The 25,627-nt window shown below is 39.0% G+C and overlaps 1 protein-coding gene across 1 annotated transcript in view; it reads left to right on the forward strand.

Moving 5' to 3' along the window:
* Nucleotides 1–25,627, forward strand: part of LOC140230804 (death-associated protein kinase 1-like) — a 160,829-nt gene that overhangs the window by 108,390 nt on the left and 26,812 nt on the right. Inside the window, exon 11 of the mRNA XM_072310944.1 lies at nt 22,245–22,382. Within this exon, the coding sequence (XP_072167045.1) occupies nt 22,245–22,382 (138 nt within the window). The remainder of the gene's footprint in view (nt 1–22,244; nt 22,383–25,627) is intronic.

The following is a 25,627-nucleotide window of genomic DNA, read 5'->3' on the forward strand; positions in this document are numbered from 1 at the left end:
GAAACAATTCCCTTCTCCCTTTTTCTATTCTGCATTTTTTTACATTTTTTTCTTCAGTTTTTGCTATTCAAGCACCCTTGTGAACACTATGATTATTCACAGAATGACTCTTTGTCTGAGACTATATTAGTGTTATGTAGTCTAGAAATTAGCTTTGTGTGTCTTCTTACTAAGCTATTGTCACCATCGACATAATTATGTCCTTTGGCCTTCTTGCACTGAATTATTCCTTTTTTCACTCCCAGGTTCTGCCATTTTGCATCTATTCATGTGACGTATTCTGCATTTCATCGTTGTTCATGTGACAAGCATTTGGTTTACAGAATTTTTTTTTTTTTTTTTTTGGCAGAATTCTTTTGCTGAGTCAGTCCAAGAACTCTGATAATTAGGCAATTTTATCTACCTTGCAATATATGCATATTGCTTTAGCTCACTCAGCCATACATTTCATGAGTGGGCACTGATGTTAAAAAGCCAATGCTCTCCTCTTCATTGTTTCATAACTGTAGGCATCGATCGAAATAATTATGCAGATTGCAGGTAAAGAAGTTGGAATAAATGTATTGGCATATCATTGCGGCCTGATAAATATATCATGCAGGTAGCCTCAATAACTGGAAAATGTCTTCTTTATTTTTGTGAATGTAAGTTTCAGGCCATACAAAAATTGCCATCATCGAGTGTTTTTTCTCATTGGATATCCTCTGTGGATTCATTTGAGTATTGTAATTAATTGGGAAAGAGATAAAAAAAACAAATTTATATAGAATGATATAATAAAAGTGAATAATCATGACAGTATGCAGTCGACAATATTCAGTGCAATATGTCCATATGTAGGCCTACATGATTTATATGATTGTGTTTGGAATGGAAAGGAGACATAGTGGGGATTTATTTTAGAAACAATCACTTAGAGTTCATTACGCCTGCCGATGTCCAATTTCATCCCTCACAAATCCCAGATAATGAGCTATTATTCCACTCTCGGCGCATCGGAATGAATATAGGCAGACGGGCGCAGAGTAGAAAACCTGCCATCGGTTTCCAGTCTCCCTCTCTGTTTTGTGTGTGTGTGTTGTATGGGTATCATAAACCTTATTGTGCCCTGGGGTTGTCTTTCGGTTGGATGCTCCCCTCTAATTTTGGCGCAGTGACAAGCAAATGAAGTTGGGATTCAGACAGAGCCGTGCGATCATACTGAAGGAAAATTAAAAAATGCATGAAATGAGATACAGAAGAGTGATAGCATGACATCAAAGATTAACATATTGAATATCAGAGAAAGAATAGAAGCCACACTACATACAGGACCATAGGAGGCAAGCAGAGATATAGGAAGGAGGTATCTGCAAAGAAACTATAATTCAACATAAGAACAGACAAACAAACAAACAAACAAACAAAAAGGTAGAAAAGGAATCACTGTGAGAGAAATTAGTGAGCCACAATTTAGAGAAAGAAGATACATGGAGGAGAGAGAGAAGAGAGAGGGAGAGAGGACAGATAGATAGATAGAGAGAGAGAGAGAGAGAGATAAAAATAGAGATAGAGATAGAGGGGTAGATAAAGGATTTTAGGATGATATGTGAGAAGAGACAAACTGAGTGATAGATGGTATAAGGTGAAGAGAAAGATAAATGGAGAGAAATAGAGAAGAGATAAAGAGGGGTATGATGGCTACCATGATGGTAGAAGAGACAGAAGTTGAGTGATAGATGGTATGAGGTAAAGAGAGAAGGAGAAAGAAAGGGAGGGGATAGAGAAAAGAAACTTATCCTGAAAAAGAAATGATAGGTATGGATGTTTTGTTGTTTAACAAAGATAATAGAATTAGTTTAAAGTGGCAAAGAGAGAGAAAGAGAGTAAGAGAAAAAAAAGGGAGAGATTTTTTTTTGTATCGAAAATAGAGAAGCATGACAAACCAGAGAACAGACTTTGAAATCGGTATTGGTTGTGGTTTGACCTTGACCCCATTGACCAGATTTTGAGTGAAAGCTTCAAGACAATACCTGTATCAAGGTTGACAGTCCTTGGATGAGTTCATATCTGTGTGAGATGTGCGGTCAGTTTGACCACTGTGTGTGGTCAGTGTGACTATGTAGTGGCATTTGTTGAATCTGTATGTGTCAGATGTAGTTTAATGCCAGGAATATATTTGCCAAATTGTGCTCATTTTTGTCTTTCTTTTTTATTACCAGTCACACCTGATATATAAGAATACTTAATCTTGCATTCTGTTACAAATCCATATCATGTTGGTATAAAGTTTTCCATGATGTCAACTGGTAATGTGAATCCAACATTAGCCCAAAAGTGGAGTAGGGCTCCTATTCTGCTGCAGTGCCAGAGTAAGTTTATCTCCAATTTAGACCCACCTTATTGTTTCCTTTTAAGTTTGCTGTTCCGCCACAGATTTGAAGTACAAACGGCATGTAATAATGATACTGCCTACTGATATTTACGTCTTTAGTGTCCTTGTTCAATCATCAGGGTGTCTTTTTTATAAACCCCTTGAGGATGAGTCCCGAGTATACTCGGTCAGGTGTTTATGGGAAATATGTGTTGTAGCAAAATCGGACCGTCCTCAACGGGTTAAATTTTTACACAAAACCTTGTCTTTGCAGGAAAAAAGGGCAGGCTGGAGAAGTGTACAGCTTAGATGTTTACTGGATATGATGCACAAATGTGTTTCTTTCTCGGTGGCGGTGCTTCTGAATGTCAGTGATAGGTGTAGCTGTCAGGTGTGATAAGGAGGTGGAGATTGAATAGACTCCTCGGCAGATGCAAATCTTAACGGAAAGAGCACGGTGGAAGGAAGTCGATACAATTGATGAGAATGTTCTACACGATGCTGGTTGGGTATAATGGATTAAAATGAGATGCATGGGAAAATGTAAGCCTTAAAGTCAGCAGGAACGTATCAAACTGGTGACTGTCCTACCATCAGTGGATATGGTGAAAACAAATTGTGTATCTATTGATTTTATCTATTTTTGTTTACCAAGACTTGCCAGAGGCAACCACCTTGTAATCAGTAAGAATCTTCAGAATACATACATCAGCAGATAATGGCTTAAGAAGCTACTTCAAACCCATACCTAACTGTTTACCTTATGATGTATGCATTCTGAGTGTGAAACTGCTTAACTTGGGCAAGAGGGGTTCCAGTATCTGCAAGTAGGTGAACATTATTTTTTCAAAACTGTGTTGCATTTCAGTGCTGGCCCAGTACCAGTTATTGTATCATGCCAGTGTGAAGTCACAGTCTTTGATTTATCTTTTTTAAAGTTATTGTTCATTACTACTGTCTACAGAAAGCCTTACTCTTTTGATGGAAAAACAAAATATCAAACACTTTTGTTTTATTTTACTGTGTCAAAGCATATTGTATCATACAGTATATACGATTATGGAACCAATCTCTTTTATCTGAACATTAAGTATCCATTTGCAAAATCTCGTTGCAAATATCTCTGGAGACATGGCTTTAAAACTTGTCTTACATGAAAGTCAATTCCAGATCATCAAACGAATAAATGTGTGGTGTGCATCCTGAATCAGCAAAGCTCTTTGCCATGCTAGTCATCACTCACAGAAAGTATTTGCTGCTTTTTCCCCTACAAGGTCAAAATTGGGGTGTGATTTGCAAATGTTAGATTTCACTAAATTCCATTACCAGTACAGTGTATTCTGTATGAGTGAATCATGGCGTGATCTTATAGGTTGGGATGATCTATCATGAAGTGTGTGTGCATGTGTTTGTGTATGTGTGTGTGTTCCTGTCTGTGTGGGAGTGTATGTGTGTGTGTGTGTGTGTATGTGTGTGTGCAGTTTACTGAGTATGCAACAATATGAAGCAAGGGTAGAGAATTTTCACTGATAGGAAAATAAATACTGTAACAGAAGGAAAGGAAAAGAGAGAGAGAATATGTAGAACAGAAAAACATATGGACATTTTCAAACCAAGGGAACTTTACACGGCTGCTGCATGTACAGTACATAAGTATGTATGGCAGCTGCCTCCTGTATTTCTTTTTACACCTTATCTGAGGATGTCACCCTGATAAAGTCCCTGGAGATTTGTGTCGGCTCTGCAGAGTAGTACCAGTGGGTCCTGTGGGCGAGGGGCTGATGCCTGCTCTGGAGAATGCCCGCAATGTGGCAGGATAAACAGATCTGAGAAGATAAGTTATAGCGTGAAATCTTTTAAAGGCAGGAAATGATATGAGCGGTAGAAAGTGGGAGGGTCCTTTTCACAGTCAAGGGAAGAGGATTATCGTTGTAGTTGTTGTTTCGTCACATCTCACCTTCCATTATCTATTCACTTTCATCTGTTGTTGCAGCATCAAAATGCTGACACGACATTCCCTTACAATGATGTGAAATTTCTGTTTGTGTATGGATGGTGATGTGAAGATAATCCCCAACATGATTTGATAAACGGTATTCATGAAGGAAGAGAAAATTCAGTCTGATATTACAATAGCTCTTTGTTAACCCATTCCTCATTAGAATCACGAGTGCCATACATCAACCTTGTGGAAATTTAATAGAGTAGATGGGTTAAGTGTTTATGCAATGTCTTCCTGCATATAATTCATGTCTCGAGATGACATTTACAAGTCATGCAAGATGTCCTCATAGATAGCTGGCTCTTTAGAATTAACCAAAATTCTGACTCAAATCAAATTACTGGTACATGGAAATTATACACGACTGCACAGAAGAGTCTCCGATCTTAGAGATTAACTTTCCTTTGAAAGAGTCGAGTTCTTGATATTATGATTTCCATTGAATAGATAAGAGTTACTCTCAGCAGCATTCATTGTTTGTTTTCATCAGATGACATAAGTTTTCTGTCCTGTTCCCTTCGATTGAAATAGTGCAGATTTTTTTTCATAGCTGTTTTGTGATGAAGTTTGTTCCATGACTGTCACACACAGCTGGCGTGGCAACTGAACTTATTCATGGCGATGATCCCAACAGCCTCCTCGGACAGCTTGATTGGCACCGTCATGTGTTGGGGCCTCTGTGCACATGTCAGCTTCTGCGCTCTGCAAACTGGCAATAAGTATTGTTTCTGCTGAAAGGAATTGTCTGCTCCATGGCTGTTGCAGTGTTGTGTTCCCAGGAGCAGAGAGCTGCTGCTAAATTGGTACAAATCAGAATGGGTGGTACTTGTTGGCAAATTATTTTGAATATCTGCAAATTAACTCAACAATGTGGTATGGAAATTGATTTCATGTGAAGAAAAAAAATGTAATCACAGTCTACTATGCACACTTATTACATAGTGCTCTATCAGAGAAAATGTGATATGTGTGAAAATGTGACCCGCTACAACAAAATGATCCTAAAGTCGGGCGAGGTCGATTATTTGAAAATTGCACGATATAATCCCCTAATCTTTCTGCTTTAGATTGATATATAACACATTTTATAAAAATAATCGGCTGCGGAGATATCAATGTTTAAAAGAGAGCATGTCGAGACGTCTGGAAAATCACTGTTTCGAGAAAAGCGCCCTAAAAGTCTTCCTTTCGACGCAATCGCGATCAACGAACACGCAAGTGAGTTTTCACCTCTGGACAATAGAAGGTAAGCCCTAGCAACCCCCGAAGAGTTCATTCAAGCACATCAGCGTCGGCGGTCTCCTCACCAACCAATCAGTGACCAGGATGTGAGAAGCGGCTGAGCATAGCGCACCCCACCCGCACGCACCCGTAACCAGTCGACTGGGCAGTGTGCGAGCTTCACGCTTCGGTTAGCAGCAAGCAGCAAACTGACCAATGAGATCACTCTGGTCGTTGTTAGGGGCGGAACCTATCTGTGGCGCTCAATCCAAATTTTCTAACCAGTTTCTGCTTCGTTGAAACGCCAAAAAACATGGCTCAGAAAAACGCTATTTTTTGGTCTTTCCTTTGATCATTTTGCTTCAAAATTTCGACAGATGATAGAAGACATGTTAGACTCCAATAATATATCAAAATCAGAAAATCATAAGTTTTGACCAATTTTAATGCTCTGACTTCAAACTCGATTTTCACGGCTTCGACCGTGCGCGACTTTAGGACCTTTTTGTTGTAGCGGGTCACAAATATTCATCATTAAACCCTCAGTGGCACTTGCTACTGGTTCCTCCAATCATACGTAGACGCTATGATAGCTTAACAGGGATGTTAAGCGTGTGTTATAAGGGAGTATAGCATTGGGAGTTTCGAATGCCAGGCGTTGTGTGTACAGTGATGCATATAATTATTCCGAGACAAATCAGACTCCAACAACTTGGCATAATACTTGGAATAATATGGGTGTAATATGGGTTTAGTACAAAACAATAGTATTGAAGGTATTTCAATAGTTGAATGTTAACAGATTAGATATGAGACCCTTTTTTTAAAAAAAGGGGAAGGGTTGGAACTGTTGTGAAAAATAATCTAATTATGTCTTAAAAATTACTGCAGAGTAGAATCCATATTACATTTAAAATCATGATATCGGTACAATTTGTTTGTTTGCTTTATAAATCTGCACAGTGTATGTGTATTTTCAGGATAGCTTGTTCATGGTCTGAGTAACCCCCACTGTTAAATAGTTAGACAGGAAATTCATGGAACTCAATATATTGACATGCTTTTCACAATCACATATGGCAGCGTAGGGATAAAATTAGGCATATTCAGGGTCACCTAAAAAATCAGTGTTTCTTATTAGGGCTATGTCCGTCCACAGCCTTCCATGCATGGAGGGGTGCTCAAATGGCAACCGACCAACCGCTGGGGCCTAATTAGATTTTCTGTGCGATCTGCCCCAATTCCATGGAAGTGCCCCAGTATGGGTTAATTAATATTTTTAGAAGGGAATAAAAGTGAACAGAACAAATTGAAAAATGTAAAATCATACAGAGGATTTTAAGTTGCATTATTAAGCACGTTCAAGCAACAATCACTACTAAGCTCCAGAATCCAGGTAGTGTTTCAAAGCAGTTTATTCATTTCTTTCAAAATTGATTGATAGTAACTGTAATGACAGTGGTAATGGTTGTAATAATGGTAATGATGATATTTATGATAATGATGATAATACTAATAGTTATATTGACAGTAAGGATAATGATCATGATATCAGAACTGATCTTTACAAACAGATTTCATACACCATACAAATATGTGTAAATCATTTGAATACATAAATAGGTTCTAGGTCAAAAATATACTTGACTGTGTTTTCCTTTAAAAAAAAAAAAAATCCTTTGTCTTTTCCAAAAGTTGCCATTTCCACACATTCACTTTAAGTTGCTTTGACATGCATTTCTTGTAGACACCTGCCCGAGTATACTCGCTGCTAGTCTTTGATGACACTGACAAACATAATTACAGTATGTAGTGCAGCTTATGTGCCTTGGAAGAGTCTTTTTTTATTTTAAAGTATGGTCACATAATTTGAGTAGCTTGCTACTATTAGTAAAAACACCTGGTCTCTTGGCATGCACTGATTGCATGCCACAAAGGCCTTGAGATGCTTTGATTTCTCTTTTTGAGGTCCGTCTTAAATCTCCATTTCTATTTTTTTCATCCTTGTTGGACAAGGGCCTATGATATGAGTCAAAACTGTCAGAATACTCTGGGGGCCCACTGTGGGAGTCCTGACCACAAGAGCTATTCAGGGTATATAGTGGACACTGGAATAAATTTTGATAGACACAAGGGTATGTTACATGAGCTTCACAATTTTTTTAGTGTCATAGATGAATTCTTTGTGTCTATGATTCAGCTGTATGTCGCATAATCATTTCCTGGCCAGCAAAATGAAGTTGGCAGTGAAGCCACCTCAGATTTCCAAATTCTCTGTGTTTCTGTGAGTATATTGGCATTATGTATTCTGCCCCAATACCATGTTCCTCTCATATACTCTCGTTATTTTAGTAATTCTGCTGAGAGATGTTTCTGTACTTTCTCTTTTTCCCCTCTTACATTTTTCATCCACACAAAAAATGCAATGCAATACTCCCCAACTTTCCCCAAATCAGGAAATGTTAACATGATTTGTCCAATAAAATTTGAACATTTGTTCAAAAATGAGGTAGGATTTAAATAGTAAAATCTGCTAGTTTTCTCATTTCACATACTTCACTAATATGTTGGAAAACATAACAACTACAATGTACCAGCATATAACAATAAATACATTTTATGACTTGGAAAATTTGTCACTTTTCTGTCTTCTGTCGCAACGTGCAAATAATTATGATCAGGGAACAAAGGTAAAGTGAGAGATTGTAGGCTCTGACATTTCTGCTCGCAGGATCATCATTACTAGCCTTACTGCCCTGTTGCCATGGTGACCTGAAGCATGAAGCAATTTGAGATTGCAAAAGACCCTGCTCTTCTCTCATCAAAATGAAGACATTCTGTCAAGTGCGTGTTGCACATATGACCCTCCCTCTGGCTCTACGTGAATTGTGTGTTTCATGCGGGACATCCGCTGGTGTAGTCTCCCGTCCAGACTCAGTTGCAGTTGTAGATGGCAAGCTTCTTTCTTTAGTTCTTTTTTTTTTTCTTATGATGAATGATCAAAATGGGAGTGAACATCCATGTTGAAAAAAATTATGCTTTCCTTGTAATTTACGATGAGCAAAATTTATTGTTGTTTACTGTCCCTGCCACAAGGCTGGACAGTGGCTGATTTATGCCGGCGGTAACGAGCCCCCAAATCTTACAGATGTAGAACTCAGGCTGATGAGCCCCCAGATGAGCCCCTAGATGGGGCTCCTTATTAAACAGAAAGAAAGGATCACCTACAGTAGATGTCAGACCAGAACAGTAAGGGTTGGTTCACAGTCGATTTCATCTCAGTAGTGGAATTTACTCAGATGTGAATTAGCAGGATACAAATCTTGAGATTTGCATTGCATTTCATATCTCAAGATTTTTTGCCTGTGTTGACATAAAAATCTCACTAAAGATCAACATCCCATTCAAAATCCTGAGAAATGTTGTAGTGTTTTTGTTTTCTCCCTCAATAGTAGCTTTCCTACTGGTTAAATTTCTGTTGAATATACTTGAATGTATATACAGTGTAAGTTCACATGATGATGTCTCAAGTCTCCTGTAAGACCTGAATAAGATTAATCTGTTTGAATGATAGAAAATATGGGTAAATTGCATTCTTTATCTCAAGTTATTGAGTTGTAATGTCAGGGGAGGTGTTGCAGTTGCTATTAAAGTGACTGAAATGTGATTTCTATGGAATCTCAATTTCTAGAGCTATGCTGACATAATCTTCATGTCTAATTGCATACTTGGATCATTGTTTTATGTAACAGTGGTAAGATTTTGAAATTCTTCTACCTCTTTCAGTTTATGTTTAACATCATCAAAATACCCACTCTTTGTTTGACATGATTTTACACTGTTATTAACTTGAATAAGTTTTCACATTGAATCCAGCAGATATATGGGAGATGCTATCAAAGTTTCCGTGTCCACATTAACAATTTATAGTCTGTACATTTTTTTCTTTCATTACATGCTGCGAGATGTAGTATGTGTTGTATGAAATTATTATGCTGTAGTCAATTTAGAAATTTGTCAGCAGAGCTTTTTGTGCTTTCCAACAAGCGAGCACAAGGTCATTCCTAAAGGCTACGATTAATCTTTCAGCATTGTGCCTTTAATTTCCGCATTCGATGCCGTTGTGCTCTTTGTGCGGTGAAGTTAAAAGCAATGTGTTTTGTTGTCTTCTCTGATCCACCTGCAATATATTCATGACTTATAACCCAGAGGGTCTGTGAGGATTTCATGTTGGGATTTTCCATACTGTAAAACAATTACGTCAACAATATGTGCTGTACAAAGTCTTGTACTACGTTGTATGTATATGCTGCACTCATTTTGACTCAACAAAAACAAAGGTGGCTAGGGTCAAACTGAAACTCCTTTGGGCAACTGCTTTAATGCCGTTGATATGTATCGACAGTCTTCATGAATAATTTGTGCATGAATTAAATCTGTTTTTGCTGTATACATGTATGTTGATGAAAATAAAAGAATATAATTTCGTTTTCACACACACACACACACACACAGACACACACAGACACACACACATGCAAAAGCAATTTATATCGGACCTTCTCACAGTATGAATGATCTTAAGAGAGTAAATGCATTCCGTAGCATTTGGCAGTGCTTTTATGTTTTATGCTTTTATGAACAAGAGTTTGGATAATCACATTTTTTCCTTTTTATTGTTTGCTTGCTAAGGTGCCCAGTTGTTTGAAATTTTAAAAATTAAGTGAAAACAGCAACAACACCACGAACTTCAAACTTGTCACCTGTGTATAACAATAGGTCTGAGCTTGCGTGTATACCTCCAAACAGCCCCCTGAGCTTCAACTACCTTGCACATGGCAAGAGAAGAGTAAAAACCATGAATCAATGCCCTGGTTATCTGCTAGCCATTTGTGATGTCACAATTAACGTATGATTCCTTGAGTTTGACCCCCACCCCAACTATCCAATCCACAATTATTTCTGATGTGTCGTAAGGCCCCTTCTCTCTGTGATGGACGGACGTGTGAAACGTTTAAAGCGCCCCTTCCTACCCCAACCCGCACACCCCCCCCCCCCCCCCCCCCCCAGTGGGCACTTGTCGGTCGGTAGCAAGAAGCGCTATGTATGATTGGGTTTCCTCCCTGACACACCACCATTTCACACTTGGGTTGTTGTGGCACACGTGTATTGAACGTGTGTGTGTGTGTGTGTGTGTGTCATAGAAATTAGCCTGAATGAGCCAAGTTTTAGTGCGTTGAGCAGACCCGGACTCAGCACAAACACTGCACTTCCCCTACTATCACCTCTCTCCCTCATTTTTGGAGGATTATCACACGACGGTAAGGTAAGCCGCTCTAGATTGGAGGTCTGCAAGTCTCCTATATTATTTCATGTACGTGCAAACTTGCTCGCTCGAGATGCTCGCAGGTGTCCAGGGGAAATTGTGCGGGATAGATTTTGCTTGCTTCATTATCTTTGCATACGCAGGCCAGTTGGGGGGGGGGGCATGTTCCAAGAAGGCACAGTGATTTATACTCTCATCATTTCATCCTATCGATGCTGAAGGCTTTTATGTTGTGTATCACTGACAATTTGGTTATGTAAAAAAGAGTGCGATGGATTTTCTCTTTTTAGATTTCATGTGAAAGCAGAATGTTTTTCTGTGCCATGTATATTTCTTATACAACTGTATGTGTGTGTTTCCATTCTCCACCAATGTCTGTAAAACAAAATAATTATGGCTTTCATCAATTTCATTTTGTTATCATCAACAGGTGTGTATGATCTTAGATACATGGTTTACCAAATGAGTTTGGGAATTCAAAATTTGTGATCTCTCTGGCTGAAGTATCAAAGTGAAAGAAATGTGATTAATATTCAGTGTTTCCATGCCACACTAAATACTGTGTGAAAGTTTTGCTTGGAATGCTTTCTAAATTAACCCGTTGAGGACAGTTTGATTTTTCTACAACACGCATTTCCCATAGAGGCTTGCCCGAGTATACTCAGGACTCGTCCTCAACGGGTTAAAATGCATATACACTGTACATGTATTGCATTTGTCTGAATACATGAAGTTTGCTTTGATGGGTTGTATCATTATTATATGTGACCCGCTACAACAAAAGGATCCGAAAGTCGGGGGAGGTCGTTTTTCTGAAAATGACATGACATTATTCCCTATTTGAAACTCTTCTGCTTTAATTTCAATTTGGAAAGCATGAAGAGAGTCTCCTGGATTTTTATGGGCTATGTAAATGCAAATTATTTTTATCATCATGCCAGTACCTGTTTGTGGGTCCAATTTTAGTGCAGATGCAGTCGACATTGAACCATGACTAGGATGCTCAACATCTGTGAAAAAGAAAAAAAAAACCATAACTGAAACAAAGCAAAATGTTGAGGAGGTACATGGAGGTGATGACTTTGTGTATCAAGTTTTAAAATGAAATCTCCAGAAGCCTGTTTCAAGGCCTGGTGGAGTCTTGGTTACCATGGCAACTTGCTCTTTGCTCTCTGAGAGGTCCTACTGGAGATGGGGTGATTGTATACTCTCAGATGCTTTGTGACCCAGAAATGTCAAATGATGGTGAAGACGTTTTGATGCAGTGAAGAGGTCCTGAGCACTGTCCAGTGGACGCATTTGCTTTTCTCTGTTTTTTGAGTAGATGCTGTTGTCTATCTAAATGATTATTTTACCCTACTCATGTTGTAGCCACAGTAACAACACAACAACTTAACAAATACAAGGTCAGTTAGAGAGATTGTATTAATGCAGCCTAAAATTTGCTGCTGAGTAGTGATATCAGATGAGAATAAAGATGGTCTGATAATGACAAAAAAGTACATTTATATTGTGCAGCTACATGTACTATAATAATGCATGTTACAAGGTAGTAATCACAACATACATAATTCAAATATAGAATGCATTGTTCAAAAGATGAGTTTTTAACCTGACTTTAAACTTAAAGAAAGAAGACTGCAGTAAAAGCTTTTAGCTTTTGCAGCCATGGCATACATTTATCATTGCATGGTACACTGGCAGTGTTTTAATGACATATACATAATTTTGGTCTCACAAGCAGTGTAGCGCTGTGTATGTGTGGGCTGGATATCTGAGGCAGACTGCAGGCTGGACTGAGTAGGATGTAGCGTAAATTAGATTTGCACCTGTCTGGCATGAACTTTCTATGTAATTTTCTTGTATATATATATTTTTTACATGTGATTTGTGAGCTTTGATGTTTGGCACTACTTGTAGTCGCATTCACAACCACCAGGAATAAATGACTTTTTAAAATCAATTTTTGCAATGGGATGTGAAAACCATTAATTCTTGTGAGTGGACACAAAAATATTGTTAGCTTATATGAGGCAAAATTTGGTCATGCTCTTTTTTTCATAACTCTTGTGATAATTTGCCCCTGGGTAGTGTGTGTGAATGGCATGCAAAGAAATTGTCAATATCATTGTTTGAATATGTGCACAATCTGGATATTCACAGCACTGTGTGAAAGATGCGCCCCCCCCCCCCAAAAAAAAAAAACAAACAAACAAACAAACAAACAAAAACAAAAACAAAAAACAAAAAACAAAAAACAAAAACCAACAACAACAACAACAACAACAAACAAATGTTGGCTTTGTGTGTGAATTTGGTTTCAATATTCAAATAATCCACTCAGTCAAAGAGGCAAGCATGTCTGTGATTGAACTACTGTAAAGCAATATATTTTTACGGAATTAAATTTTCATGAATTGCCAGCCGTTCAACGCATATAGTATACACAAGTACTTTTGCAGGTATTTTAATTTTGCAAACCTTGCAAAAGGTGAAAAATCAAAATGCATGCAGACATTCCTTGTTTTACAGTGTATCTTTCTGTCAATGGATAATTCTTATCTTACAAAAAGAAGTGTATTCCAATTGATGATAATACTCTGTGGGCAATTTGTCAAACAGATGCAAGAAATGAAGTATAGTTGAAAAAATGCATGGTTACTGTGACAGCTACAAATGAGTACTTTTAGACCACCATAAGGCTGAATGCTACATCCAAAGTAGTGAGAATTTGAATACAATCTTCAAACAAGAAGGAAAAAGTGCACAGGAATATAAGCCTGCAGCATATTGTGTATATACTGTGTGTCTGTATTACTCGAGACTCGTATTCATTATCATTAGTCCTTATAGGAAAAATGATGAGATTATAAAGAGCATGTTGGTCTGTTCTCTCGTTTGAATTGCGTGATTACAATTTTATTGAAAACTGGTCAACTAGGCCAAATTTTTTGGCAACAATTCCGCTTCAGTGATTAATTTGATTTCTGAGTGCAAAGATTTACAACACTTGACCTTTGACTATGTCTGTATGAGTGTACCCCATCACCACTATCTAGCTCTCTATGCCCAGACCAAGACATCTATGCTGGACGATGGGACTTAGTGTTCAGATCATCAACGATGAATCAGTGGCCAGTGCCAAAAGGGCATATTTGTGGTAGGGAATCTGTCGGGACAGAACTTCTCAGATATTGCGGAGGAGAGTTGAATTGAAATGGATGACACTGCTGCATGCCAAGGAGTGCATGAGAGGAGAGGGGGAAAAGAGAAAGAGGGAGAGAGCATCTTCATGAGGGAAGGGAGATGGATTGGAATGGAGGAGAAAGAAGCGGTAATCGTGATATATCGATTTGTCATCTCACGTAGTGCAGAGGGGAAAAGCGGAAGGGTCGACGGGTTCGGCCACTTTACGTTCCTCATCATCTGCAAATGATTGCCGATGAGATTCTTTTGATTGATATCATCCGCGCTTCCTCCCGACGAACTCCCAGCGAACTCCAATCAGTGCATGGAGTGGGGGGGGGGGGGGGGAGTAGGGAGGGAGGGGGCATTTTGATACTGACATATGCCAGTGATCTTCTGTCAATTTGCGCAGCAATAAACGTCTCTCAAATGTCAGTCTGTGTACCACGAATGACTAATTGGTCTTGTGGTGGCCAGGGACAGGGATTGTGATGTGAGAGGCAGAAGCCATTATAAGCTTATGTACCTTGTGATTGTCTGAGTATGAAATGAACGACATGCATTCCATTCCAAACAGTGGGTGCTAATTTTCGGTTCCCCTTCATATCTCGATTGTATTAAAAGCTTTTTGATTACTCTTCTTCAATGCTGCCAATGCTGTAGGGTGCCTCTCAATAGAAAGTCTGCAATAAACAAAACAATAGATAGGGCCTAGGCCTGTATTTTTATCACGCTGAATAGGCAACACCACATGAATTTCATAGACACAAGCAAAAAGTGCAGAATTTAAAATGTATATCATGTATTGTGAATTTGGTATGTGACATAGAGATCAGCATAAAGGTGAGAGAAAAAATTAATCAGATTGGGAAAAGGAGGATAAAAGGGAGTGAACTTTGATGAGGCGGAGACCAGGTATCTTTAATGGAATTGAGATGCAAAATTGTCACATAGCATCTCAAGCTTGATGAATGGTAAAGGAAACTATCGTCATGGCAACGGAAGAGTGCTACCGTGCAATCACGGTTTCTGTCACTCTCACATGACACACACGTGGAAGTCAACATCAATCAGACTGTACAGTCCATGCAAATAGAAGTGTTTCTGTCTGAGAATTACTTTGACTATTTACTCACTAGTCTGGCTCCTACCACTATAATACACTTTTTGTACATCTCTGCAGTACACCCATACCTGCAGTTCATTCTTGTAGCTGTTCTTTTTGTCCTCAAGGGCTAGTTCTTCTACAGATTTTGAATCCTTTATGTATTCATGTACAGTAGGTCATCATGAATGTGAAAGCATTGGAAAGGATACATTAACTGAATACTGCATACATTACAGGACCAGTGGGGGGGGGAGGCTCGGCCGGCCCTTTTTTTTTTTTTTTTTGCACAATACATAGGAATACATAAGGTGTAACCATTTTGCCCCCCCCCCCACACTTTTTTCTTTTTAACCCCGGAAGTGCCAAAAAATAGAATGTGGTTAAGCTTTTTGGCGATTGTAAGTGGTACCAAAGTGAATTTTATTCGGTTAAGGCCTTTTTTTTTTTTTTACTTGTAAACTGAAGAAACCTGAAAGTGGAATTTGAAAGTTGTGCTGAAGGCCCCCCCCCTTTTTTTTTGCTTGTTAGCTGATGAAACCCAAAGTGGCACCAAAAGTATAAAGTGGGCCCCCCTCCCACTTTTGAAAATGTGGCACCAGCCGTGCATTATGATTTATTGTGCAATATCTCTAGTAGGCCGACATTATAGAGCTTGTGAACTGATTTTCAAAAATCAAATTATGCCTCCAAACTTGAGAAAGTTTTTGAGTTTGTTAATGTTAACCAAATATTCCTAAAAATACAAAGATGCCAAGTGTTACATTTTAGTGGTATTTTGTAATATTTCTCACCAAAAATACTGCAATGCTGTTTATAAGATTGGCACCCCTGTAATAAGTGGGAGTAGATTTGTGTCATGGACTGTATTGACTTGTGCTTAACCCTAACTCTGCCATCTTTGCCAACTGACACGCACATTGTCTAGTGCTTTCTTTGCCGACTGGTACAGATGTCTGAAAATTAATTGTCAATGAATAGAGATCAGTTAATCCCCCTAAAATCTCTGTTACGTCACTGTGACCTTCCTTATGGACTCATGCAATTGCAACAGCTGAGTAAAGCTTGCTAAATTTGCAACCAGGTCAAGTTTGGGTGGATTACTAAAATTGTTCATGAAAAAGCTTGGTGAGTAAATTAATGTGCCCATGCATGCACTTTCAGGGTATAAAAAGGGATATTCAATGTCATCACTGTAGTGTAATGTAACCCCCAAAAAAGAAGATTCAAAGTCAATGAATTTCTGCCGGTCATTCCTGATTTGAATAGATGTGGATATCTAGAAATTTGAACTCTTATCACATTTAAATGTTGTTGTTTTTTTTCACTTATGGTAAAAAATCTCTGGACCTACTATAATTCATGTCATCTATGACCCTTGTAGAGAACTCTCACTTGGTTCCCACACCCTGGTGTATTTGTCTAATCTACAGCGTGTGTATTTAGAAAAAATTGCTTGAATACAAATGAAATGGCCTAGCAAGTCATGATACAGTCACAGATTTCAAGGAGTTTATGAGATTAGATGAGACTTTGCCCTGCAGCCAGTGTATGTCTGATGGACTATTGCTTCCTTTAAAAATGCATCATGTACTGCAATGTCAGTGTCAGCTTGAGAATAACTCATTCAGTTCTCACATGATTAGACTGGCAGGAATCTCTGCAAGTCATACTGTTATTCATGTTGTCTGATTTAGTCAGAAGCAAAGGCCTTGTCATGATGTAGCCAAGGATGTGGAAATGTGTTGGTAATGGTATGATGTAAAAAACATGGGTTGTACCCTGTGTTTGCTTGACTCTGTACAATGCTTACGATGGTAATAGAATTATTAACAGTAATAGTACTAGTTGAAATAATGATGACGATGATGATGATAGTAATGATGATGATGATGATAATGGTAGTAGTAGTAGTAGTAGTAGTAGTAGTAGTAGTAGTAGTAGTAGTAGTAGTAATAATGATAATAATAACATCAATAATAATAATTGTAAATGTAATGACAATAACATAGGACTGTAACAAAAATAAAAGTTATGGTTTATTGTGCTATGAAAGCCTTGAAATGAAATGCTTAAGGTGCATAAAGATGAAAAAATAATGTAAAGACACATCTAAGTACATACAATGTATGAAAAGAAAATGTTCAAAAATCATGAAACAAGTAACTTTAAACCCATCTTAATGACTGTCGAAGCATGAAGGCATTTCCTGTGGAGAAATCATACACAAGAATGTGTTCATGATGTCATGGATGGTAATAGAGATATCCTTGATATATCATGCACTCTGTACCTCTCATTTTTGCATGCACAATGACCATGACGTTTTACTCCTAAATGCATAAATGTGTTCATTTCCGAATCGAACACTAACGTGATTTAATCCTCTTGGCCCCTGGAAACATGCAACATTTGTGACCTAATGTATATACACCAAAGCCCTGCTAGCAAAAATGACGCTCGCTCTGTTACCCCAGGGGTTACTTATTCACAGAGCTACCTGCTAAACCCCAGGCCTATTCAATTTTCCACAGCTTACGGTCGGCGTGAAACCTTGAATTAAGGCCCTGTGTTCGCTAAATGTCACGCTTTCCCTCCGCACACATATATGCACTTTTTATTCACCCTTCACTCTATCCTTCTCTGTTATCCTCTTCCACTTTCACCTTCTATCTCTCTTCCATGTCTCCCCCCTCTCTTTCCTTTTCATCCCTTAAGGCTTGTGTGTCATGTCTTCTAGCCATGACCCATTAATTTTCTCGGCCGTAGACTCGTTTGGTGTGAAAAGAATTTAGGTTGAATATTCATACTGTGAGTGGTGACGGACTAGGGTATGGGGGATTATATGCACATAGCCCTGTCCACGATTCTGGCAGCTTTAGAACAGGAAGGGCCGTTAGAACGTGACATGTTTCAGGTGCTTTTATACCCTAATGATTCATCAATGTCACTGTATTTGAGCCATGGTAGTTGTTTTGAGATAAAAAAATATAGCTCAGGTGCCCTTTGGATTCGATAGTAAAATGATAATCTTGATATACAAGTTGGCTAACTAACCAATTTAATAGAAGTAAATCTACTCAAGAATATGGGTGAATAATCGCTTCTTGAACCAACCCGTCTAGACCATGTGAACATAATACATCAAATTAGCGACATACTGGATATGTAAAGTATTCATCATATAAAACGTGAGACACCGTATCAATATATAGAGACTCCATATCACTGAAAACTCTCCCAATGGGGAACCAAGCATCCTGTGTACTGTGTCTGTCGGGAATCATCATAACTCCCAGGCATGTGGGTTATAAAGACAAAATATATCCCCCATCCCTTACACGAGAAAGTAGAAGCTAAAGGTCATCTTTTGATTGCTGTCAAAACATGTTACCATTACTCACTGTGATGTTCCTGGAATGAGTCAAAACGATGTCCTCCGATGCACCATAATAATGGTGTCTCTCTTACCCAGGGTAGCCCCTTGGTTGTCAACACTCTTCCCCCTGAGGAGCCTACCATTATCATTACCCTAGTATTGCCAGGTAACCGCTCAGACACCAAAGTGCGTAGAGCTTGGAAAGCATACATCTCGTTCAAGGAGGAGTAATGCACAAGACAGAATTTGAGTCCAGATAAACTACAAACTGTATATGACACTCATATTGAAGTGAAAACAATATCTTTACTTAAAACCTAGAATGTCTGTATCTTGAAAATATTTTTTGAAGTAAATTGGAAATGCCCATATAGTATGCTGGATAGGTTTTGTCCTAAGTCATTGTCATTGGTATCATATGGCACAGTTGTGATGTTGATATGAGTGATCTTGTCTAAAGTTTGTGGAATATATTCCCTAAACTGAGTGCATTTAGTCCAGATACTTGCTCCTAGCTGTCCAAGCTGCTGCATGCATATATTTTACTTGCAGCACGGAGAGCATCTTGTTTCAAGGCACTGACTTGTGTAATATGTTTTTGGATGGTTAAAGCAGAAACAGCCTTGCATTTTAGCAGACATACTATTACTCTGGATGAAGACAAGTATTATAGCATTTTTTTTTCACGGATGATTAATGTATCTCAGTCATGTGTTCATTCATTCAGGCTCAGTACATTGTATCCCCAGGACGTCATTAGCGTTGTGTGTTAACAGCTGATTGAAGTGACAGATCTGGCATCACATTTGGTCTCTTGCTACCCCTGTAGTCCCGTTCATACACACATCACAAATTTTTTTTGAGGATCTATTTTTGCATTGCGATGTGAAAATCCGTCCAGCCTGACTTGCTTTTGAAACCTCGTAATTGTCCTGTGATTGTCTTGTGATATGTTTATTCCTTGTAGTGTAGTACTTAAGAATATAAGAGGAGGTTTTTATAGTGTTCTACACAATATTTGTCTTCCAACCACCAAGTAACCACTGGAAAACCACTTCCTTTGTTTATTTGTGATCCATCTTGTGAACTCCAATACAGACCTGCGTAATGACTTCCTATGCTCAAATGTACAGAAATATATCTTTTAAAGTAAAATGATGTTAAAAATCCAGAAAGGTTTATTGCAGTCAAGAGCATAAAAGGCAGTGGCAGTGATATCAATGACAGTCACAAAAATCAGTACTTTTTAGAGCAACAGAACATGCATTTCTTTGTCAGAGCACTGGTTTCTACTTTTGTAACATACTTTTCTCCCAATATTCAGTAATCCATCTTAGCTTGACCTGTATAGGTGTAGATTAGGTAGCAATGTGCCTTATATAGTCCTACAGGAAGGCCATGGTCACACAATATGGATGAGGGGATTAGTCAATCTCTAGGCCTGTTCATGTACAATTAGTTTCCTGGTGGTGTTTCACAAAGATTTTAAGTCGAACTTAAAATTTAAGATTGACTAAAAATTATGGTATGCCACTGGTTTCCCTGTTCAATTTTATTAGCCTAATCACCACCCACTTCAAATTATCATTAATGTTTGCAGAATATTTTTTTTTGTTATTCATTTTATCTTGTATAATCAATAGCCTGATATGAAAAAAGTCTCCAAAATCTACATTTTCATCAGAAAGTTGAGCAACATTGAAGACACACAGCATACCATAACTTTTAGTCAATCTTAAATTTTAAGATTGACTTGGCTTCTTTGTGAAACAGACATCTTTGCCAATCAGCAATGAAAGCATTTCAGCATGTGTGCCAAATCTGGGTATCACCAATACATACCCAGTGAGCCTCGCTTTAGATGCATTATGGGATAGCTTAAGGGACAAACTTGCCCCGGTCGTGGCTGCATATGCACTCATGTTACGTTCCGTCATTATCCGGGGGTATTATTTTTTTGTTGAAGATTCTGTCTCTTTCTATCATGTGACCAGCACATTGAAGCCTTGCATTACGTAGTGAACTATGACTCTAGTCACCACAAATCAATAATTTTTTTTTGCGTAATTCTAACTGAAGAAAAAAGCAGCAACAAAAGAAAAGAAGACAAAAATTGCATTGAATTGCATGGGAACTGAGACACACGCAAACCAACTGGAAGTGACAATGCTTCCTAGGAATTTCACAGTGCATCTGTGACAGGGCTCTTCAGCAGGTGCAGAAATGTTTTTTGCTCATTGGTGATACCAAGAAATGGCAAACAAAGTACAGTAAGGGTTAACCTGTCGAGGATGAACTGATTTTGCTACACCACACATTTCCCATAGACCCCTGCCCGAGTATATGCGGGACTGGTCTTCAGCGGGTTAAGGGAATTACCTCATCTCAGATTACAAAATGTTGAAGTGTTTTAGAAGCAGCGTGACTGTTCTCGTTGCTATGCAACATGTTAAATGTGAAGAGGGAGTGAACTAGAAACAGGGACATATCTAGAAGAAGTCAGAAAAATGGGATGTCTGCATTGCTGTGTGTAAGAAAGGTATGGTACAAGGAAGGGAAAGCGTTATGTCACACAAGTAGTTTGCAAGGTCCATCAATGACCAATTAGAGAGTCACCTGTTCCTTTTCCTGGTGGTAAATTGGGATCGAGGGATGAGCAAACTCCAGGCCCACCTTCGTCTGTTACTTGTGAGATCGAGAGGAAGAAGACGGGAGTGTGTACAGACATCTGAGGATACGTGATTCACCGCTGGAGTGAGTGGGGTCACAGGTATTCCCCGGGGGGCAGAAATTGTCCATGTCCTGTCCAATCAGCCGACGTTGCGGACATGAGAAACAACCTCAGTGGTGGCGATTGGTTGTTGTATCTTGTTACCACCGCTCATTTATGTTGTCAAATAGATTCACATTGCAGTGCACTATATGTATCTTGAGGCACGGACTGGACAGTTTTTCGTGTGTGCTATATGTGCAGTTATTTCACGCTGCATGCATATGATGTATAACATTGCTAAAAGTACTCTCTACTGCTCCTTGATTGAATCAAGAACTCTGCATTCAATGATGACAATAATGTATATCCAAGGCATATCTCACTAAATATTGCACGTGCGCACATGCACATATAGTTCTCGATTGAATTTCATCAATAATGAAATGTGATGAAGGAAAGACAAAATAAACCTGGACGTTCAATTTGTGCATCCCCGAGGAATGAGCCGGAAATGAGTGAATTTACTGGATTACATACGTGTTCATGCAAATTTCCAGTTGCCATAACGAATGCATGACATGGCATTTAGAGTGTGCGAGATTCTGTGGTTTTGAGACGCAGAATAATCATGTGAGTGCAGGGCGGATTGGTGTATGCTGGTGATTTTTTTTTCCTCCCCCTAAAGGGAAACCACATAATGGCATGATAAAACATAAGAATCTGCAAGTACACATATAGGAAATGCCTTCACGGAGAAATGTGAGTTGTTGCTCAGAAATGTACCGGTATCACAGTTATCTCTTTGCCAAACTTTCCTTTTTGATAGTGGCTGCGCCTAAGAAGAAGTGTCCATTGGGATTAAGCAATGACGGCAGTGTTTGTAGTTTGATGATATGTAATGGTAACAATTATTCATTACATGTTTTCCATTGTTTTATGTTTTTCTCTTGTGTTTTCAGAGTTGTGATGTGCTAGAGGATGAAAATGAGTCCTTCGTACTAATGGCTGTCTTCCACGCCGTCGAAGAGGGAAACCTCGATGGGATCAAGGAACTCGTCGATAACCTCACGACCTTTGACCCAGACCAGAAAAACAAAGTAAGTACACCATGTTCAGTGATTAATCTGTTTGTAAGTTAGCACAGTATAGCATGATAATCGGTCATTTATAGTAAATGTGAACTCTGTAAAGTTAATGATTATGCTAAGTCTTCTTTGCATTACTCAGTTCTTTTCCCTATTTTCTTCTCATCTTCCATATCATTGTGATATCTATTTCAGAGGTAATGTCATCGCTGTAAACATTTCACAGGTAGTCAGGTAAACTCTTTGCAATGTAGAATTACTTGCAAAAATTTCCCCATTTAACCTATCTCTTTACTGGGACAGTTGTTGGCCATGCATTAAACCTATATACAGTTACCATTTCAAGGAAGCAATATGTGGAAGGTGTATGGTGACATGTTTTGCAGTTTTAAGGCAACAATAGGAAACTATGACATAGAGATGTGTATTTGTAGCTGTCTAGCTATGAGCCGTAGGGGTCCTCGTGTGTTCTTGAGACAGAGTGTGGTTTGGAAACAGCGACAACGCACTTTTTCCATGTATATGCCTTTCATCTAATAGTTCCTGAGCAATTTCATACCTGTATACTTTTCTACACTTCCCAACCGATGCATGCCGAACCTCACTGCATCAAGATGGCATATCATGGTCCTTAATGTATACCTGGATGTGGTTGATATAACTGGAGTCTATAATGGGTGCTTTGGTGTTGACGTCATAATATTCTTGTACAGACTGTCGGGTGTGGAGGTCGGCAGATGGGGCGGGGAGGGAAATAGGTGGGTTGCCCTTTGATGTTTCTGGGGCATACCTGAAGGGGAAGGTGTTTTTTTCCAGGGATGATTGCAAGGGGTGACTGCATATAAATTGTAATTAAGCAGGCTTTTTTCAAAGGTTCTCATGCTGTTGTTAACACTGACAGTCATGAGGAGAGAGCTGGAGAGCTGATGTGGGGCCACCAGAGCAAGGGTCTACAGTTGTGATTATTATTCATGATTACGAGAAAGCCTAATCCGGGCACCACTCCTAATGAATAATTCAGTCACGTAATGAGTGAGTAGTTCACTTTGACCAATAATATTGCTTTGTTCTCCCATTTGCCAATAGTGCGAATGAATATGCATGAGTTGATTCAGATGGAGCTCTGCTGATTAGTCTGGATTTTTTGCTACAAGCACAAAATTTGGTTATTCAAGGTCATTAGTGAAAAAAAAAATGACTTCTCTCCGAAGGCCCTCATGCATTCTTGTCACACCTTAACCCATTGAAGATGGGCTGATTTTGCTACAACACGCATTTCCAGTAGACACTTGCCCAAATACTCGGGATTCATCCTCATCGGGTTAACCCGTTCCTTCCGCAATTCTCTAAATACCTTCAATGTCCCCAAACGAGATTCTTTTTGCCCGTCAACAGAGAACGGACAGGTTGGTAATCCACTTGTGTGAAAGCAGTCAAGCGGTGCATACATCCCCTCCCCATGGTCAACTACATGTGCCTTTGAACAATAGAATTATCGATCTGGTGCGATGCATGAATAGAGCGTGCGCTGATGGGCTCACAGACTCTTTTGTTGTACACAATCAAGCACCAGAATGCGATGACTGGGGTCAGTGAACACAGATATCTACTGTGATAAGCTTTGATCGCTAATGTACATGTTCATACGAGTTTTGTAGCAGAGCAAGGGCAAACTTAATCAGAAGAAAGGTAAAAAATACTGTGATATACGAATTCTTCCAGCGGAAAGAGAACAAATGCTGATAGAATAATCTCTAAACTTTTTATCAAACCCGTTTTGGGGGACTTTATAACACAAAGAAACATGAATTTAGGCCACGAAAGCAGGCACTCTTGTCTTCATCTTGGGAACCTGGTATAGCAAGTTCCCGTATATCAGGTGTTCCCACGGGAACCTGGTATACCAGGTTCCTGTAAGGAACGGGTTAATAGCAAATTTTGCCTGAATTCTCCTAGAAACTCATACATGACACTGTAATATGAAAGGCATCAGAGGTGAACAACAAGCACAACACCTTGGTGACCATTTTGTGCATGTGCCATAATGTGTACTTCCTCTGCAGATCTGAGCAAAAAAGCTGAATTCAACTGGGAGCTCATTAGCGAGTTTGGAAGATATTTTTTGAGGGTGTTCCATGTTTGATTCCCTGTTGAATCTCTAGGGTGATTCTCTGAGTGACTAGCATGAAAGGGGTATTACGTGGTCTTTGCTCCTACCAGTACCTCTTTGTATGAACGACCCTCTGCTTGTGACTTCAGTAGTCACTACAGAAAGAGAGCCTTTCACAGAGGCTGTAATTACTGCAAGGAGCTCTCTCCAACAATATGGCAGGCAGTAAATCATGCCATTTCCACTCAAGTAGGAGACTGAGAGTGCATTTATTGTTTTGTTTTTCCGAACTCTTCCAGGATAATTTGGAGCCCAGACCAGCAGAAAATTGCTACAATGTACCTGTGAAAAGCATGTCACATTATGTTTCCATTAAAGTTCTTTTGAATCAGTTTAACTGCAGTCAGTATAAGATGTGAAACTATTATACATTGTAGTTCAGTGGACAAGACCAGTAGACTATCAATTATAAGGTCCCAGGTTCAAGCCCCCCAAGCAGCACCTGCCTTGCCCCTAGGAAAGGCACTGTATCTTGATCACTTAGTCACTCAGAGGGGATGGGAAGCTCCCAGTCCTGTTGCTACGTGCTCACAGGCATTCATTGCTTCTTTAGCAGCCATTTGAAACAAATCATTAATCAAAATATCACATTCAAACATGTAGTAATTTGTTAGGCTGTCATTCCATTCTTACCATACATCTGCCATAATTATGAAGACCATGGTAAAATGATTTCACCACCAAAATTCTAACGGGGGGCTTTTAACCCTTACTGTGCTTTGTTTGCCAATGGGAGTGCACACTGGAATGTTTTGTTTGCCAGTTGGCATAGAAATATGGAAACTAATTGTCAATGAATAGAAAATACCTTATTCTCCTTGTCCCCATTATGAAAGCATGGCCTCCCTGTTAGATTGAGGCACATTTCTACACCTGAGTTGTGCTTGCTATTCAATCTACAACTAGGTCAAGTTTGGATGGATTATGAATGCTAATGAAACAGAAACAAAACAAAACAAAACAAAGCAAAACTCCCCTTGGACTAGCTAAGCTAAGTGCATGGGCATGCAAAGAGTTAACCAGCCTAATGAAACTAATTCCTACAGGCTTTGTATCGAAATACTAGTAGCAAAGGCCATTATCAAGC

Source organism: Diadema setosum, chromosome 7, assembly GCF_964275005.1.
Source record: "Diadema setosum chromosome 7, eeDiaSeto1, whole genome shotgun sequence".
Taxonomy (NCBI): domain Eukaryota; kingdom Metazoa; phylum Echinodermata; class Echinoidea; order Diadematoida; family Diadematidae; genus Diadema; species Diadema setosum.